Below are 20667 nucleotides of genomic sequence, written 5' to 3'. Positions count from 1 at the left end.
TGGCTTTAACTGCAGTAAAAGTGAGACCCAGGAAGCCCACTTCTGCAAGTGCAGGGGGCACATCCCTTTTATTGGGAAAAGGCCTGACCTTTTCCCCAGAGAGTGCAGTGAACACCAAAATGGTGGTGAATGGTATTGGAGGGCAGTGTATGCCTTTATATGTACACCAGGTGCACCTGGAGTGCGACCTAGTTTCAGGACCGGTGACCGTAGGGATTGTCCCTCGTTTGCCTGTGGCCGGGGTTGACCTGCTCCTAGGTAATGATCTGGCGCGGGGTGAAGGTGGTATCCCCCCCAGTAGTGAAAGAAAGACAGCAGGAGGTCAGAGAGACAGGGCAGCGGCAGGAGACGGACCCCTGCGGGTTCCCTGAATGTGTAGTGGATCAGGCCATGATCAAACCAGCTCCCCCAGAGGAGACTGAATTAGCACTGCAGGCAGATGACCAGGTCTGTCTGGCTGAGAATTTTGTTGAAGGTAGCTCACCATCGCCTTCTCAAGGGCACTTAGGGATGGGCAACAAATGCTGACCTAGCCAGCGATGCCCACATCCTATGAATGAATAAAAAAATTGCAGGCTGGTAAATCAGGACTACAATGTTGTAGCTCTGTCTCTGACACGCGCTCCCTTCAAGTAAGGCATCCTCTGCTCATAGTGATTGATAGTGAAATATCTGCATCTATTTATTAGCTTCTCTGTATCGTAATAGTGATGCAATTTTAGTCATGTTTGAACGTTGACTTTTTTTCAGGTGGATTCACCGTCAAAGTTCAACAGCTCTTTTTCATAAATTCACCCAATCGGGTTGCTTTCCCATTCCCACATGCTGCCGTACTCATGGATCTGGATGGATCGCTGTCTGAAACGGAAGGAAACTGGGTTCTTCCTACCATAGGCACGCTCCCTGCATCTTGCCAGGAACATGCTAACTTCAGTCAGCTAATGGTTGGTGGCAGTGTCTGTAAAATGAACATCTCAGTTCACCGCACGTCGGTTGGTCTGTAAGTATGGGAGATGTGGGAAGGAGTAGCAAAGCACATAGATTTGATCTTGGGTACAGGAATATTGCAACTTTTTACCTGCTAAAGCAAGCAGCTGTCATAGTGGAGGCAAGCTGACATTCATTTTAGAGCCTTAAGAAACTCTCAATTTTTACTGTTTTATGAAATACAATAGATGCATTTGCAGATCATTTACTTAATACAAGAAACAGAAGGGCATGTCTACAGCAATTGGAACCTATTTTTGAACGGTTGGATGTTAAGACAGTTATGCAGGGGTAACTGTAGTCACTTATTCGTCATTTTGGAAGCTAAGGCTCCCACTTAGAACACAATTGCTGTAATTATGGTTTGGTGCCAGCATTTGTTTCAGTTGGTGTTTTTAGTCCACTGGCATGAAGCATTTATTGCCATATCCAACCTGTATCAGATTTTGGTACTGACACTAATGTCTCTCAAAAAAGCCTTGAAGCCTAAACTGCTGCTTATCGTCTTGGGATAAGTGGATAGAAACAATACCTGGGGGGAGAAATTTGTTCACAAAGCACCATTTCTATTGGCACTGCTTCGACTTCCGTCAAGCATATGACTGTAATATCAAGTTCAAAATAAATTGCTGCCATTTTACTTATTTCAATCTTAAATTAAAGGCATGGTGGACAAAATAAAGAGCACATGAAGGCTTATTTTCTCAATGTGTGCTACTAGTGCTGAACCTCATTCGACAGAAGCACATATCAAAAAATCATCGGCATGCTCCCATGATTTTTTGCCCATTCTTTTTAATGGGTAGTATATCATCGAGACATGCCTGTGATTTCATGCCATGCATTCCTGGTTGAGGAAGCTCAATACCAGGAGTACATTTGGAAAAGCTGTCCCAAGAATACTATTTTAAAAAAATACCTTCTAGCCATTTAAAATGATTAAAACAAATGACAGTTTTTTTTTAAACTGCTGGAAATCTTTGATGTCTCCTCATAATCTGGTTGTTGTTACGTTTTGGTTCAAGTCTTCATGTTTGTTATAGTTATCACCATGACACCAAGCGGATGTACGAGGATCTAAGATTTCATTCATACCATTCTCTTCCAAGTAATCTCCACATCATAAATCAATGATTAAAAATGTTAAAGAAATCAACAGTTGAAAGAAATCTAAATTTTTATCCTCTTGACAACCTACATAATAGTTACACAATTAAAAAATACTTTTAATTATTCAAATGCACCAATTTATCAGCTGTGCAACAACTGTGTATTTTCTTTCATAACAGCATACTGACAGAATATTGTCATGCAATGTTCATGTAAAATGAAGCATGAAAACTGCAGCATTAGCTGATTTGGATGTTTCTGTATACAAAGTTCAGTACCCAAGTCATATGGACCAACATGGTGATTGTAGTTGGAGTTTTAATTCAATGCAACTTGCTTGTAGAATTTTATACTGTCAATAGTTAACAGCAAAACTCTGCTGCAATGTAAGCTATGGGATCATTTGGCATGGCTTGTGTTACACTTTGCTGAGAGGTAATTTTTTTTTGCTTGTGTCATTTATAAAATACCAGCAGATGTGAAATATTATAGAGTGTGAGAACGTTTGAGTGGCCATTCAAATGTTAGTAGTTGTTTGTTTCAAGTGCTTTGTCTTCAGAGTTGAATGAGGAGCGGTTGACCCTCAATTCAGCTATTTTCCTTTTCAGCTAGTGGCAAGCACACGTCGGGCGGGATCTTATGGCTTTTAAAAATAATCATGGGCCGGGACCATTTGTGGGTTGCAACCCTGCACTTGCCAGCTGCGTGCCTGCTGCAGATCTTATAGGAGTTGACCTCCTAATTGGCCGCCTCCAATCAGAGGGCCTGCAGCCTTGGAAGGACGACAGCCCCACTTGCAGAGGTGGGCGCTGTCACTGTAGGAGGGAGACCACAAGGGCATGTCCATCTTGAGGCACCCTTTGAAGAGCTTTTCATTTAAAAAAAAACTCTGTGGCCACAACAGCCAGGCCACCCCTGTGGAGGGGAAACTCCACCAGAGGGTGGCCTGTGGCCGTAGGTGTGACTTGCTGATCCCAGCGCCTCTGGTGGGGGAGGAGGGGGGCACGAAAAGAGGCCATGGAAGATTCTAACCATCATGCTATCAAATCAGATTTCCCATTCTCTTTCCTGGGGCTGAATCTGAGGATGGTCCTTTTTAAAAAGTTTTTCTCACGGAGTTGAGGTTCCTCTGTTTTATGCTCCATTCACTCGTTGAGAAGTTTCAAGAGGTGATCAATGTCACTCTTCAAGCTGTTGCAACAGTTGGACAGCTATTAATGTCGGTAGATAATGGAGAATGTCTTGCAGGGGATCCAAATGAAGTGTGCAGCTGTGTTTAGTAAATACAGGAGCTATTCTTATTTAAGAATACCCAATGTGTATGCGAGATTATGCAATTCCACAACATGATACAGTAGTGTGGTAGTTATTTTACTGACCTAGTAATCCAAACGCCTTGATGAATTTTCAAGAGAATGTAAGTTCAAACCTCACCATCACAGTTTGAGAATTTGAGTTCAATTTTAAAAATCTGGATATCAGTGAAGGTGACTCTGCAGCTGTCAAATTGTCACACAAATCCAACTGGTTCACTGATGTCCTTTTGGGAAAAAAATCTGCCATCTTTATGGGATGATCTGGCCCATATATAACTCCAGTCCCAGACCAGCTGCTCCTGAAGTGGCCAAGCAAGCCATTCTCCTGTACGAAACCATTTCACCTCACACAGACTGCATTGGTTTAAGAAGAAGACCAAGCATCACCATCTCAGGGAATCTAGGGATGAACAATAAGTGATTAACTGCCAACAATGCCAACCTATCAAGAATGAATTAAAAAGAAATGATCTCAACTGAATTCTTTTACAGTACTGATAAGCTAATAATTCATTAAATGATTGGAGTGGCTGGTGTTGCATTTTTTTAAATAGAAAAGCATAGGTTTGACCTGATTACTTCAGTGATGCGGCGAGGTTAAAACAATGTCCTGTGCTTCAATTAGCTTGAAATAAAAATTCCATGATGTTAGACAGTCAGATTCTAATATTTGATGATGTGGGACCAGCTCCAGAATGGATGGTGAGATGCCAAAAGCACAGGGAAAAAAGTATCTTAATTGCATTTTTAAATTATTTTGCAAAGCATGGAAATGGTAAATGATAGAAAATAATTGTGTGGGTGAGAGAGTCTGGGAAAAATTAAATTTTTTTTATATTTATGAACAGAGTAAAGGCACTGAAACACCAGTATAAGATGACATTAACTAACAGCAAAAACCAGTCAACTACAGTGAATTATGTTGATGATACGTTATCAAATTTGTACGGCTGGATGGCATTGTTGTTGGATATGGAGACCTACACAATAGTATTCAATAATCCTCTATTCAGCAGTAAACTTCAGGTAAGAAATAGTATAAGAACATGATTTTAGCACCTGTTTCTTTCTTCAACAAAGATCCTTAACTGCATTTATGGAACAGTGAATGGGATATGGGTGGATTTTCTTCTTCACTGCATTGGCAGTGATCTGGTAGAATGGTTCCTCCTTCCTTTATAGATTCTTTATGTTTTTCATGCCCTTGATCTGCTCTGCCAGATTATTGCCCAGGTGACAAAGACGTAAATCTATCTGATGATGTTCCTTATGTTATGATCCTGTAGTTTTTTTTTCTGGGAAGTATGCAGTGTACCTTTAAGGCTGGAAAAGGATCAATACTGCTTTAAGGCAGCAAGCTCCAGGGACTGAGTCAAAGAATGCATTCTCGTTGCTGTGGGATACAGCCAGCTTCAAATGTGCATTCTCATTGCCGTGGGATATAGTCATTCGGAGAACAAGGACACAAGATACAATGTTGCCAATTGACGTTTGAAACTAGCTGAAAAACTGGCTTTTGAGACACAGTTAACAGACACAGACAGACAGCTGGATTAGCATGAACGGAACAGAGATCTCTGATAATTTAAACCAAAGGAAAGGAAGTTACACCGTGCCAATCTTTTATCCCTCAAAAATTCTAAAGCCAAATTGATTCATTAAAAAGAGTTTGCAAGTTGTTAATTCTTGAATTCATCATTGGAGAAGAAAAGCATCACTTCAACTGCTGAAATAGACTATGATTGTTCAACTGTTGAAGAACCTTTTTTCTCCCCCCATCGATGGCTGTGAGATCTTCAAGAAGCCTTGGACTGTTCCACATTGGAAGATTTCACTTTGGCAGGAGTGTAAATCTGCAAGGACACTATTTTTTTCTATTTTAAATGTTGTTTATATCTTAGTAGTGTTTAAGAATTTAGTTTTTCTAATTGATCAGTTAATTTGTTGATCTAAAGACACCTGGTTTGGTTAGCCTCATTCGGGGGTTAAAAGATGGTACAATTTGGCTGGGTCTTTCTTTAATTTGGAAAATTAAAAATGAAATGTTAGGCAATCTGTGAAGGAGCAGGACTGAATCAACAGTGCGTTTCTCCCACCACAATCAGAATCATATATTTTGATTGGGGTCTTTGTCTTGAGCAGTTGGTCATAACACTTAGTTATGAGTTGGAACTTGAAATGAGGACTAGGCTTTTAACTGTTTTTTTCTTTAGTGTGTTCCAAACCTAACTTGATCCCTACAAAAGAAATAAGGTGATAAGTGGTTATTGTTCCCCAGTGACACTCAAATGCAGGTTACTGACCTTCTGTTTAATGTTCAGATTCTGGGGCCACAAAATTAGGCTTCAAAGCTTCAGTAGTGCTTTTGCTACAGAAACCTTGAAATGAAAAATGTGTTTGCAGTGCTTCTGGCTGTTTCTGCTGCAGCCTGCACGGTGCCCCATTCAAAGGGTGGGCATGCTGTGCATGTGCCAGAAACATCAAGAATGCTCAGATTGTGACCGCTCCAGCTGGTTTGACGCATGGTTTGTAACTTGGGCCACGCAGTGAATGCCTGTGCTAATCACTCCCAGCTGAACATGCAATAAGCTGCATGAGGGATGCCCACCTCCTCACTAGTGCTATTTAAAGGACAGCCATTCAACTTGGGGTGCTTTTGACTTATTTCTGCTCAAGCAATGTTTGTGGAAGCATTGTGGATTTTTTTTTTGAGGTGTGTTGGTGACTTGGTGTACTTATTCAAGGTGGGCAAAGGATTTGGTCACCTGTCCACACCAAGGATTGGATTTTGTGTTAGAGGCGGGATCCCGATGCCGGGCCAAAAAGGCAGGGGAACCCCACCCCGGAGCGATCCTCTGGTCTTTTTGATTCAATGCAAAGACTTTAAAGGGCCCAGGATCCCACCTTCAAGAGCTACTGGCTGCTGGCCAATCAGAGACAGATAAATGGAGGCTACAGAGAGGGAAAGCTCAATGCAGAGGGAGGAGATGAGGTTTATCTGCAGAAGGCCCTACCAACCAGAGGTTTTCAGGGAGCACTTCTACCTCCACCTCAGCCAGAAGCAATGCCTGAGGAGCCTCAAATTCAACAAGGAGGTGGTCACAGACCTGTGCTACCTCTTTCAACAGGACCTGCAGCCTCACAGCTGGGTGAGGACAGTTCTGCTAGTGTCCATCAAGGTCATTGTCGCTTTAAACGTCTTCCGTGTGGGAGTAGGCCACAGTGAATATCCCCTAGTACGCCATCCATCACTGCTTCTGAGAGATGTTCTACGTCCTCTAGGAAGGAGGATAGTGGGCATGTGGATTTGCCTGGATAATGGGATTCTCAATGGTGCAGGGAGACATCAATTGTATGCACATGTCTCTGTGGGCCGCACATGCCAATGGGATGAGTTACAGGAACCGGAAAAGGTTCCACTCCATTAATGTGTGGTTGTTGTGCGACCATGCACAAGCCATCATGTCGGTTAATGCCCGCTTTCTTGGCTGCAGCCATGATGCCTTCACCCTGATGCAGTCTGCCATTCCCGCTGTCTTCAGGCCACCATGAAGAACCAGAGGCTGGCTGTTCGGAGACAATGGATACCTCCTCTACACATGACTGACAGGCTTCCCACCACCCGATGTGAGGACAATGGGCGTACAAAAAGGAGCCATGTAGCTTGCAGAAACATTGTGGAATAGACCATTGGTGTTCATAAGCAATGGTTTTACTGCCTGGACCACACTGGAGGAGCCGTACTATACTGTCCAGAGCATGTATCAAAGTTTATGGTGGTATGCTGTCTGCTCCTCAGCATCGCTATTATGAGGGTGCAGCCATCGCCTCCAGGCATCTGGAGGCCACCTCTGGAAGAGGAGGACGCATCTGGTACTCCTTTGCTCCAGATGGGCTGTCTGGGAGAGCCTACGCAGACGCCACTTCCCTTAGGATATCATCCTTCACCATGACCATTATTCCCCAACTTCCCATCTATCTGGGATGCCCCAATATAGCGTACTCTTGGCTAAGACCCTGCAATAAAAGATACCAACAAAAATCTTTCCATAACATCTTTATCCAACACATCCAATTAAACAAACATGAGTGAACTTCTCATCCTTGTGCATTCCCTTTGTGTCCCTCTTGTGGGGGGTGGCTTTGCCTGTCCTAGTGCTCCTGTGCAGTGCTACCCCAATGGCTGCAGCATGACTGCTGGAAGGCTGCTGACTTTCACTGGGCAGCATTCCACTGGGGAAGACTGAAGATGGCCTGGCAGGATGACTTTAAACTTCTCTTGAGGGCCTGGCTTTGGACTGCACCACCTCAACATGAGTGGCAACAGTCTGAGCTCACTGGATGAGAGGCACCAGCAAGGGCACTGGTGCAATTGCAGTGGTGGGAGCATCAATTCTGTCATCCTGAGAGAGGACAGCGGGTTTGTACACGGAGCCACTGCCACTCTCATGGGGTGGAAGCTCACTAGTCCTAGTTATCTGTTGGAGGACAGATTGCTGGACTGCTGCGTGCATGCTCTTTTGTGCACTGAGATCATCAACCACGATGGCATCAGTCTGAGCCTGCGTGGCACCAAGCATGAAGCTCATGAACTTCCACTGCAGCAATTGGACTCATCCATGCTCCTTGACAGTGACAGGAGGCTGTTTGGCAGCCTGCCAATGCACCAGGCACCTCTGTGTGCATGCTCATTAACATTCTGCTGTAGGCCACCTCATTAAATCCCCTGTAGCAGAACCTCGCCTTCCAGTCAGCTGACACATGAACTATCCTTTCCCCATGGAATGGCTGCAGCCCACTCATGCCCGGTGACTCACCACATACAGATCCCAACTCTGTACTAGCTTCTAAGGTGTGCATAATGCCAATGTCTGAGCTCGTGGCTGCGAGTGTCTGATCAAGTTCTTCTTCAGCAGTGCTGTGCTGTTGATCTCGCCCTTCCTCCTGAGGCTCCTGCAGCAAGGCAGGTGGCAGTTCTTGGGTATCTGAAAGCAGAAAATCAGAAAGGGAGAGTGCGGGTGAGGGAAGTGGTGTAGGATGGAAAAAAGGATTTCATGGTTACACTATCAGCAGCTTGCCAGATAGCAGAATGAGGGTGAGGTGAGATTTGAGAAGGGGCATAAAGCAGGGACATACCATCATCCTCAATGTTCTCAGCAATGTTGGATGCAACAGGCTCTTTCATAGCCGGCCCCATGATGTGGTGCACCATCTCCTCTGTAGCACTTAGGTGATACAAGTGTTCTTGTCCCCCACCGGTTCTGCTCATCTCCCTACGATTGTGAGCCACCTTGTCCTGTAGGAGAGACAGAAGAATGTCAGTAATTGTGTTGCACTGTATTTAGTTGATGTTCCTGTCATAGTTGAATAGCTGGAGGTATGTGGAGGCTGCAAGAGGTGGGTGTCAGGCGGGTATCATTGGAATATGTGTAAAGGTGAGGTGGAACATCTGGATGTTAGGCCTGGGTGAGTGTTGATGCTGTGCTGCATTAAGTAGCTTGAGAGGCTGGTGGTGTACTGTGTAGGAGATATCGTTTGAAAATGTATTCACTGACCTTGACCACCTGCATGAGATCATTGAACCTCTTGTGGCATTGCTACCATGTCCTTGGGGCTAGACTTTGAGAGTTGACCTCCCTTGTCGTCTGTTCCCAATCTGTTTGGAGGGTTTTCCTTGAGGGCCTCCTGACACCGCACCCCCAACCCCGCTGTGGAAACATGGTCTCTATCTTCCTGTTAATCCCCATCATGAAGGCCTGCAGCACCGCATCTGTGAATGTGGGAATCCTCTTGCTTCCCTAGTGCTCCATGTTTTGGGCTTCCACTTGCAGCCAATTCCACTTCTGGCAGACAGCAACAGCTTCCTTGTAATGAGTCCCCTTTAAGAGGGGCATGCTGCCTTTCAGAGTTGGAGGCTCGCTGAAGCATATGCTAGCCACAAACGCTGCTAGGCCCCCTGCTGAGCTAGCCAACTGCATGGTCCGTGCTTGGTGAATGCTATAATCAGGCAAAAGAGGAGACAACATGAAGTTTGCGTGCTGTCTGTCTCAACGGCAATTGTGAATCATGACGTCCCTCCCCACACTGTGCCTGAAAATGGGAGAGGGCGTATTTTTATCTTCAGGCTCCACTGGATTTTAACAGGTCCGAAAAGTTGCACCTTCAGGAAAGCAATGATGAGGTTTTCCTACTATTAAGCATTGGGGCCACTGATGAAATGTATTCTTCTTTTAGACTGCAAAAGGTGAAATGTGTACTTTTGTTCGTTTTAGCCAAAAGATGGGTGTGATTAAACATCAATATATTGTACATTTTTGCTTTGGTCTTTTTTTTTGCTAAAATTAGTAAATACAGGCATTTCACCCCTTCTGGAGAATAGGCATATGTTTACCACCACGCTATCAAATGTTTCTTAGTACCTTTCTACAAGAAGATCATTGTGAATCATTTATGATGTTTATAATTAGATGAAATAAATTAGGGGCAAGAGGAGATTCTCCATTTCAGGGTGGAGTTCCAGTGAGGTGGCACTTCTACCCACCCTTCCATGTCAATCCCAGCCCCAATCCATTTTCCTGGCTCATTATATATGTATTGTGGGTTCCCAGCAGGATTCTTGCCGTCAAGTAAAGCCTACCAGCACAAAGGCTATGAAGCAGTTTTGGACATGCTGGGGCTGTTAAATGTCAATTCTTTCTTTTTATGCTAGAGTACACGAGCACTGGTTAGGGATCTTATAAGGATAGATAATTTTATGCATATTATACATATATTTGTTAGTACTAAGCCACCATCCAGGGATGGAAGCTGGTCAGTGCCCTAAGGGAGGGAAGTATACTGAAAATGGCTGCATACATTTTAAAAGACACATTTTAAGAAACAAGTGCTGCAAAAATTAATTGATTCAAATTGAATCCAAATATGTATGACAATGGGGCAGATTGAAACTGCTGCCCTTCTGTCATTCCCCTGGAAAATTGTGGGGGAGTCTTGCTGGCTGGTTGGAATCTTGAGCTCCGCTTGAAGCAATTTTCATTTAAATGGCTGAAATCTGGCTTCTTTGCCATCGTAGGAACTCAGTTGTATCTGAATATAAATGGGCGGAATGTGCACAGTGCACACTCCGATTGTTTGTACCAGGCAGTGGGCGGCTTAAAGGCACCGCTAGTGTCCGCTGCACAAAAGAGTCCCAAACCTTTTTTTTCTTTTATTTTAGTGAGGCCAGCTCAGCATAGGAGCAGGATGATTTCCTGCCTTCCCACAAATGGTGAGCTGCAGCAGAATGCACATTTGGTGCGTACATCTTACCGGCTGCATTCAATGCCCGAACCTAAAACTGGTTTGTGCTGCCTGATGCTGGTTTCGATTGGGTAGCACAGCTGCTCTGCCAAATGCACGCCCATTTTGAGCAAACGTTGAAAATCCACCCTTCCATTGTCCTTGGAATTTGATTTTCTGTTCTTCTCTAATGACTTCTTTAGGTTTCATTGTGTTGTAGAATCTAGGTGCTTGACACCAACGGGGTGAACCCAAGGTTGTCTCAGGATCAAGGCTCCTACAACTCCTAGGTTCCTCTTTTCAGTAAACTTTTATTTCAAATGCTTCTTGATTTGCTCTTGAGCAAATTACTCTGCTTTCTTTCGAAACAACGTGTTTGACAGAATCATGTGAATGATTTTCATACTTTGCAATATATATTGAGGTTGACATAACCTTATGCAAAGGCAGACATTCAGTGAGAAATTGCTGAGTAGGGTTCTGCTATGTTTCAGAGCAATGGTCCTTTTCTTTTGTCCAGAGTTTGTACTATTTTTTAGTAAACCTGACAATTTCCCTACATTGTAGTTTAACTTTGCACAATTACAATCAATGAGAACTGTGGAGGAAGAAGAGGTGGGAATTTCCTCATGCATCCATACCACAATCAATTGACAAAGGCTTGTTGGTTATGGGATGTGATGTGCAGAGTTTTTTTTCTCTCAAGGTAATTGCTTGCTATTGCTCTTTTAATTAAATGTTTCACTGGGTTGACAGTAAGTATGAATGGGGAAGAATGTATCCTGGGACTTTTGTCACTTTCTTCCCCACCTACTGTAATCCCTTCTGATTAAGGGGTGGACTGGTCCATGTCATAGACTAGTGTCCCACAGATCCCATCTTTCACTAAAATCCCAGGTAGCTCTGAGAAATGAATCAAGTTGAGAAAGACACGCTTTTGTCCTCAAAGGGCCAAGTTGCCCAGAATAAAAACACACTGTTAGTATTTCATTGTTTTTAAAGTCTTCAGGCTGTAGAGGCTGAAAGGAGCTCAGAGTTGTTTAGTCCCTAATGAAAACATACCAATGTTTGTTTGAAAATGTTGTTATGAGTTATGTGCACATGGGACACACGACTAGAGGATCAGTTTAAAGTGTTGGCTTTAAAGAAAACCCTACAATTTTAGGAACTATGAAAACTGAACATTGGCCAAAAGAAGCAGTACTCTTGCTGTATGTAGAACAAAAGAGGTTAGCTAATCAAGAGAAAGTTGCTTTGTTAAATCTTTCTTTAATTCCACAACAAACTGGAATGAATTATAATCTGGACAATCTTTTTTCATGATGCATTGATCCCACTTTTTCTGAATGTTGATTTTTAAAGCAGGCCACAGTGTCTTTATCAGAAATGGTTTTGGAGGAAAACCTCTGACTACAATTTCTTTCTATAACCACAGAAATAAAATAAACCTAATGTTGTAAATCAGACATTTAACATTTTTGTGCTAATCGGCAGACACAATGGGCAGGATTTTTGGGCCCTGACGAGGTCAGAAACAGAGGTGGCTGGGTCCTGGAAATTACAAGGCCGGCCGGCGTGTTGGTTTCTTGACCATGTTCCTGATGGCTAATGTGTGTTTGGGGCCCAGCAAGGCCCCCAACCTCAGGAGATGGACAGGCAATTAAGCTCATTAACAGCTTTGTTAAACAGGGATCAAGAAGGCCGACTGGGATTTTCCAGTTGGTCTCCAGTTTCCTGACATGATAGGGGGTTATTCAACTGCTTGGAGCTGGGCAGCCAGCGGCAGGTTGGGGTGCCAGTATTCCAGGCAGGCCTACAGGCCCTGTCTGCCTGCCTGCGTGGGCATGCAGCCAAAGTCCACCTGGTAGAGGGGCGGCCCCCACACCTCTCCCCACCCCACTCGCGCATAGTGGTAACCTGACTGCTTTCTCTATTTTTTAAATTACATTTTTAAAGAAATGGCTGAGAAGGCAACTTCTTGTTGAAGCACCCTCTCAGTTACTTCCCATTTACTGCAGCTAGGTACTCCTCTGATGCTTGAAGGCCACCCACTTTGCAAGCCAACCCACCGCCCCTAATTGGACAGGGAACCTATCTCCATGCCAATTAAGGGAGCACCCCGGGCAAAATTCCAAAGAATTACCGTGTTCTCCCCCTACCCGCCCCCCCCCCCCACCCTTGGGGGCAGGTTCGGGACCCAGAAACAATCCTGGCTCCTGTTTCCCACTCGCAAAGTGAAAATTCAGCCCAGTGTCAGAGATATTTGGGCTATCTTTGTGTTTGTATAGTGATGGATTGTTCTCACCAACGATACCAGATAGGCTTTTTTCTAAACTAGACTAGTTTCCACCATCAATAACATCAGTGCACCCAGGTTCCTATGACATAAATAGGACCACGATTGCTATTTTTTGGTCAGAATCTGTTGGAATGTGTGTAGGTTCCAACTGGTTCAATGGGTGATGGAATTGAAGGGGTCGACCAAATGTAAGCATTAAATTATTGTTATGGGCCCTGGAGGTGCAAGAGTGCTCCTCTGGAGCCCACGGGAATAATCTGTCACCTTGGGACCACAACCTTCAGTGATTGCAACACCCTCAACCCCACAACTTACCTTGTAGGTCATTGTACCAGCCTGATTTTGAGGCTTCAATCTGGCGACCTGCATTGGGACACCTGTTTGGCGCAATGTATCTCACCTACCAGATCATGATGAGGCTGAGGCCTCTTTGCTGCCGGAATGGGTGGCCGACCAGCTCATCCGAAAGTCAAAATACATTCCTTGTTCCAATACAAAATGCTGATCTTAGTATGTACCTGAATGAGATTGAAGATATGATGGATGATACTTGTAGCAAGTGATACCAGCAGAGCTTTAAATATTAGCATAAGTTGGACTATTATTCTTGCTCAGGAAAATTATTTTGACTGGGGGTCCGAATGTAAGGTTAGAGAATACATAATACAGGAAATTTTGCTTTCCAATGTTTAGTAGAAAATCTTTATAGTTGTTAATCTAAAGATTGTTTAGTAAATAATATGACAATGCTTTTTAGAGTTTAAAATTTGCATTTTACTATATGCATGTTTTTGCTTACATGTATGCTGTATTTTTCTAAACATATTTCAGTATTCAGCAACCTTTGACAACTTCAGTCCTGGAAACTATCTCCTTATAGAACATCAAAACCTTCCCCTTTCTCTCAGTGTGACAGTAAATTGTGGAAAAATTAGAGGACAATCACTTCAGTCTCTTCCTTCACCAGGCAATGACAGTGCTTGTGATTGGTTCTTTAACAGCAGTAGTAGGACAATCACATATCTGGGTAAGTGTAGTAAGTATACAGTATTTGAAGTATTATGATTTCTTGTTCTTCATTGTATGGAAAACATAATGATATCAAAAAAGCAGTTGCCCCAAATAGTACTTTAATAGCTAAGAGTCATAAAGTTAAGGGTAATTTATCATTTGAGCAGTAGAAAATTAAAGTACGTTCTTTTCCTCTTTGAGCATGTTTTGGTAGTTGTTCCTCATAAAAATAGTAGGAGCGTGTTCTGCTTTGGGTGGATGAGAAAAGTCAAGGTTGAACGAGGGGAAACTGGAGACTGGGAGAGAAAGGAACCAAATAAAAATTCACTTCCCGTTAATATTGACCTCAGTCATGAAGCATTCTGGGCCTCAAACTGTCCCAGCATTCTAGCTGATATAAGACATTTCTAATTGTGTCTATTGAAGTAAATATCTAATCCTTTATTAATTTTTTTCTTAAAAGAACTTCTTTGTAAATTATTTTCTATATTTTCCTTTTCTCAGTTTCTCTGTGATACTATATTACACATCAGTTCAGACAGGAAGTCAGAAGACCTACTGTCAGACAATTGCCAATTCTGCTCTTGATATGGCCTGTAGGAGGTGTCTTCTCCCTACAATTCACCATCCCTGTTCGGAAGTATCTAGCTTTTGCTCATCCCTACTTCTGACAGGAATTTAAGATCAGTAACTCAGTCTGTGGAGAATGAATCTGGTTTCCTATTAGTCCGTGACTCGTTGCTTGGTGTGACACTGCAGTGTGACACCATCCCACAGAATTCCGTAAGCAATGTTTTCACAAAGTTACGTACTAACAGCTGCAAAAGTGTCACGATTACAAAAATAGCAATGAACGGAGAGGATACACGGCAGGTGTCTATTACCTAAAGTGATTGTGTTTTGCTTGCATATCAAGTTAAAATTTCAGGAGTAGAAAGAATAAAAATGTATCAATATAAACTATACCCATTTTCAAAAATAGTTTAAAAGCATTTGGGTCAATTTTCCTCCCACTGACAATGAATGGGATTTGCATCTAATTGTGTTATATTTTGCTGGTATACTGGATACGCTAATTGTGATTATATGGATAAGCTATAATTTGCATATGTCACTAACGCTACATTTAAAGCATAGTTTCCCTAATTTTCAAGTTGCATTTATTGTATAGATGAGAAGATGGTGGGGTGAATGTGTGAACTAGGGCTCCACGGACAGAAAATCATGCAAGGAGTGTAACCCTCCACTCCTAAATTCCCAATATGTTGCAGGAAACTCCTTTTCTGAACTCCCACATTATAAATTCTACCCCATAATCATGGATTAGAATAATTGTACTCTTTGCTAGTTTATCAATTAGTTAATAAATATTTTTCCATTACAACTTTCACTGTGTAGCAGTAAACCTTGCACTGTCAGCTAATCTTTGCCCAAGGTTATTAACAGTGTATGTTATTCATAGATAGGATGAAGATTTATGAGTCTGTAGGTAAATATTGAAATAGGCATTTAAAAATATTTCTGATGTGCTTTTACACCTAACGAGTACTGTTCTGGTATCCCTGGAGAAATAACTAAATAGCCTCCTGGCACAGTTTTATGAAATTAAGAAACTAAGAAAAAATAAACGAGGATAGCACTATTCAATATGCTCATTTCCCAAGATAGGGTTCTGTTCTTTTTACGTACAAGATAAAAGCAATGATGTAACACCTGCACATTGTCTACGTGTTCTTTTAGATGCCACAGCACCAGGGGCTATGCAGCATGGCAAACAATACACATTGGTCATTGAATTGTGCTTGATGCACAGGAATAAACATGTTTTCTGACCCTTGTGGTGCACAGCTCTGTGGCACATAAGTCCCGTCACGTTGCTGGAGATAGGTATTATTTTGACAGTGCTGCTAAACAGCTGTAACATTGCACAGCATGTCGCTATATTTAAAACATTTTAATTACAGTTAGTTTGGAGCTGCAATGGACATGGATATGGAGACTGTTTTAAGTCCTATCATAAAGAACATCTCCTCAGAGAGGATGACAATAACACTTTTAATGAAATACAGGTGCAGAGAATGACAATAACTCCCTTTTAACCTTGATACAGCTGCAGAGTAAATGATTAAACAGATTTATTTGGTACATGTATCTAATCTGGGATAGATCAAAAAATCTTTTAAACATAAACCAAGCATTTTCCATTGATATATTGGGACAGTGGTTCAGAATGGCCTTTGTAGAATTTCCCATTTTTAAATTAGTTAGTAAATGCCCTCTATTCTTCATTTCTTGTTTGCCTTGCTTGAGTCAAGCAGCAGTGCGGCTAGAGAGAGAGAGCTTTTTATTTACATTTGGAATAATATAATGTTGTCCAAAGTACTGCAAAACACATTTTTGCCACAGATAGAAAATAGCATTTATTCCATAGCTGTTTAGGAAAATGCCTATTTGAACAAAGCTTTACTATCTTCTGCTTTTGGTTCCCTTCACAGTGTTTTCTCACATTTTACAAGCAATATTATGGCATTATCAAACTGCACGCTGAAAGGCCACAGCTGCCAAGAAAGTACTTTAAATTATTTTTCCCTCTTTTTAAGTTCACATGTGTGAGATAACATTTCCTGGAAGAAAAAGAGATATGATGACCTCTTGTGGCCTGCCCCTGCTCTTTGTCTTCGCCTCCCAGACATCTCGGTACATTTCAGGGACTTGCATTATGGGGAACAGTCAATCTAAAACCAGCAACCGAATAAGCCATGACACAGTACATTGAAAAACCAACATCCCTCAACACTACAAGAGAGGGTAGTTTACAGTAATAGACATTCAATACTTATACAAATGGATGCAGGAACTGAAAAAGAAATTGGGAGATCATTAATCCTGAAGAATTTTTTAAATGAAAAATGCCCCTGGGTTCACTTTTCTAAATAGTTTTAAAATTTAGAGAGGTGAATTAGCTGGAAAACTATCAATCACTGTGGTTTGCACTTTTCTCATCATGCATGAGTCTATGAAATAATTCAGACAAATAAGCTGTTCCAAGGTAAGTAAATATTGCAATAAAGCGACACCACTGGAACAAATATTCAGTTATAAAATTAGTGCCATGATTTTTCTCCCCAGATTATACACAACTTCATTTTTCAGAGTTTGCTAGTATGCAGCATGCACCTGAAATTAACCTCTCCCTTATAATGCTTTTAATTCTATTTGCTGAAAGAACTACCAGGCAATTCTCATTTGATATAAATACAGACTGAATGATTAAAGAGGTATTGGACAAATCCTTAGTATTAATATAAGTCTATAATTTTGATGCAGGTATAACAGAAGAAAATAAATTAAGATAGAAAAGTATATTTAGAATTTATATATATTATATTGGCTAACAATTAGGCAGGCTATAGACAGGGGGAAAAATGAAGACAACTTGTTCTCGCTTAGATGCATACACCCGTATGTGTCATAACTTTTACACTATGCCATACTTATTTAAACAAGGAATGTACTTCCACTTGTTATTAGGGTTAGATCATTCCATTTTGAATCAGATTTTAAAAATAAACTAGACATTTATCTTTAAATAATGTTTCTCACAGAAGTACCATTGAGGCTTTGGAGAACCATGTGATTATAGCTGTGGATCCAGCCTTCATCTGCTGACTTCACAGTCTGTGGTTAGAGCCAAATTGATAATTTCACGCTTAGGCCCCTATCTGCCTCAAAGAACAAGGCATCTCTGTTGACTTTGGTCCAGATTTAGGCCACCACACAAGAAAGGCCTTTCTTGTAGGCCTGACAACATGGAGCCACTTTTTCTTATTGGCCTCCTGGTAACTGTTGAGCCAGCTTTCAATCAAAAGACCTGAAATGGGGCAAGGATAATGAGCATGGAGCATATCGAAAAAGGGATGACTATTAAGGCTCAAAAGAAAAGCTGTTAAAGACAGCAAGCAGTCGCCACATCAAAGGGAGGGTGGACTGCCTTGTCAGCAGCCTCATAAAGCATCATTTGTTCCCACTTGACTTATGAAAAAGGTTTGGCATGTTAAACTCCCGTCTTGCAGACGCAGGGCCTGTTGTTCGTGTGTCAGGAGTTAGGCAGCTGGGTACGTTACTCTAGCGGGAAACCGTATAATCGCTTGACTCCATCGTAACAAAGAACACTTGTAGGGGGCTGGCTAAGGGGAGGAACCCACTTACAATGGAAACACAAAATTGCAGCTGCACTGGGAGCAATAATTCTGTATGGGAAATGGGACTGGGCTCCCCACACTGACAGATTCAGTTTTTTTTTATTCATAAGCAGATTTTTAACACTTTCAGCTGGCGGTAGGGGTCCAGCAGCTGCTTGTGCTCAGAGGATGTTCAGATTGTACATTCTGTCGGAGGTCATTTTACTTTTGACCTTTTACTTTATGATTACAGAAGATTTCAGGACAACTGTGGTGTGTGGAAGGAAGTCAATAGAAAGGCATTGATTCTTAATTAATCACAATAAATTCATATTAGTTACTGCTTTCTGCAAAGCATCCTGCTCTGTTATAAGGTTGTCCTGACTTGCTACGAATGATTCTGCAAAGCTGTATCATGGTGATATATACTGACCAAAGCACAATAAGTGCAGTTTTACCCTCTACTTTCAATAAGGATTTACTGCCAGATAGAAATATCATTGTCAATCAAATGCTTACTTTTATGAAATGTAAATACTTGGTATTTGAATTTTCTGCTTAGCTGTTTTCTTTGACTACTGGAAATATCTTTGGGAACAGTGATTATTATCCCGCCTCTGTGATGAACATTGTTTTTTTAGAAAATAATTTAAGATCATTTTATTTACAATTTTTTTTGTTTTACTACACCCATTGCCTCAGTCCCATTCGACTGAGGAAACACTTCCATTGTCACTGTACAATTTCTTAAAGAAAGCAGAAGTGTGGCTTTTCCAGTTTAGACAACTGAGGTTTAAGGAGCAGAGTGCAGCACTTGCTGAATGCTGCAAAGTCTGAACTTGTGTTTTCTTTAGTTAGACAATTTCAGTGATTTCGAAAAGCTTCAAGCTTAGCTTGTGCCAAAGTCTGAAGCTCACCAAAGACGATGGGTACAAAAATCACATGTAGCACTGGTGATGGTTATAGTATGAGATGTGCATTCCTGTACTGAAATTGTGATCCCAGGTGGCTGCAAGCATGAGGTGTTCTTACTGTACAACCTTTCCCTCCCTACATTTTCACATTCCACCCTCCTCAAACCAAGTAAAGATTCATGTATAGCTTGTTGAAACAGAATTGGAACTGGCGAAAACAGAATTCTTTTACCAACATGCTGGGGTGGATTAATCCTGGACTGGACTCATCACCATTTTGTCAATACTATCCCTCCAAAATCTGAAAATTGCTCATGTGGTGACTAATTGGTGCTCAGGCATTTTCTACTTTGCTTATTTCTGGACTCAAAAGTATCTTGGTGTTTTTTTTCTCAGTTGCAGGAGTAGGAAGAATCAATGTGGCTTTTAGAGCAGAAGAAATTGTTGAACCAACCACAGCAAATCCACCTTCTGTTCCTACTGTCCCGGGTATGTAACGTGTACTTTAGTACTGAACTGTAACTTGTACTAATTCACTAACTTCACTGAAAGAAATCAAAATAATGATATTTTAAAAAGCTTATCATTGTGGGGGCACCATCACCAATACTAGGAGAAGTCCCGTTATTTGTGAGTAGCTCCGGGTGGGCAATAAATATGGCTTTGCCAGTATTGTCCACATCCTGAGAATAAATGGATTTTTTTTTTAAATTATCATTTTTTCTTGATTTATCTTAATTATCAGAGCAATGTACAACAATATGCATTTATATAGAGCCTGCATCATTGTAAAAAATGCCCCGAGGCACTTACAACAGAGGGAGCTCCACTGTATGTCTGATTTATGGCATAATCTGGTCAGATCAAGATACTAATGTAGTGATATTAACTGTAGGGTCCTAACTGTGTTTGGGTTCATTAGATAAACAAGTATTCCTTAGCTATGCAGATTGTGATGTGAGATTATAGGGTAATCATGGTGAACACCTCTGCTCAAAAGAGTGAGGAGGACAAACCAAGTACAGCAGCAGTTGTGTGCAAACTTTCAAAATTCATGATTTGGGATCTAATTGAAAATTGTCACCAAGACAGCGAGTAGAAAAGTTAGAAGCAATACGTTTATAGGAGGAATTGTTAACGTGGAAAGCTTTGGCAGAGGGACAAAGAACAACAAAGAACAAAGAACAGTACAGCACAGGAACAGGCCATTCGGCCCTCCAAGCCTGCGGAGTAGTTGAGGTAGACATCATTATATCTGTTAAGTGAAGAACAGATAAATGTTTGAAGCAAAGGAAGATACAGAGAATGGTAGGCAGCAAGGCAATGGAATTAGTTATGGATTGCTCTAGCAAAGGGCTGAGTGACATTCTTCTATGCTGGAAACTTCTGCGGTTCAATGGGGCACCAGCCTTTCTTGTCTGTTGGCAAGATTCACTGTGCCTGTTGCTTCTGGACTATTGCATGTAATAAAAATAAGGAAGCACAGAATGAAGAAGGCTGTTTGGTTTATCAACCCTGTTCCTGCACAGACCAAGCATTAACATTAATAACATTAACCATTCATTTATTCC

The 20667-nt window shown here is 41.7% G+C and overlaps 1 protein-coding gene across 11 annotated transcripts in view; it reads left to right on the top strand.

Moving 5' to 3' along the window:
• The window catches only part of LOC137360749 (fibrocystin-like), a 604145-nt gene that overhangs the window by 373647 nt on the left and 209831 nt on the right, over positions 1-20667 (top strand). For all 11 annotated transcript variants that reach the window (XM_068026018.1, XM_068026015.1, XM_068026020.1 and 8 more), the window contains 4 exons: positions 751-1000; positions 4262-4439; positions 13822-14017; positions 19493-19585. In XM_068026018.1, coding sequence (XP_067882119.1) covers positions 751-1000; positions 4262-4439; positions 13822-14017; positions 19493-19585 — 717 coding nt within the window. The remainder of the gene's footprint in view (positions 1-750; positions 1001-4261; positions 4440-13821; positions 14018-19492; positions 19586-20667) is intronic.

This window comes from Heterodontus francisci, chromosome 3 (assembly GCF_036365525.1).
Source record: "Heterodontus francisci isolate sHetFra1 chromosome 3, sHetFra1.hap1, whole genome shotgun sequence".
Lineage (NCBI taxonomy): Eukaryota > Metazoa > Chordata > Chondrichthyes > Heterodontiformes > Heterodontidae > Heterodontus > Heterodontus francisci.
Note: the sequence above shows the minus strand (reverse complement) of the source record. Positions and strands in the feature narration are given on the sequence as shown.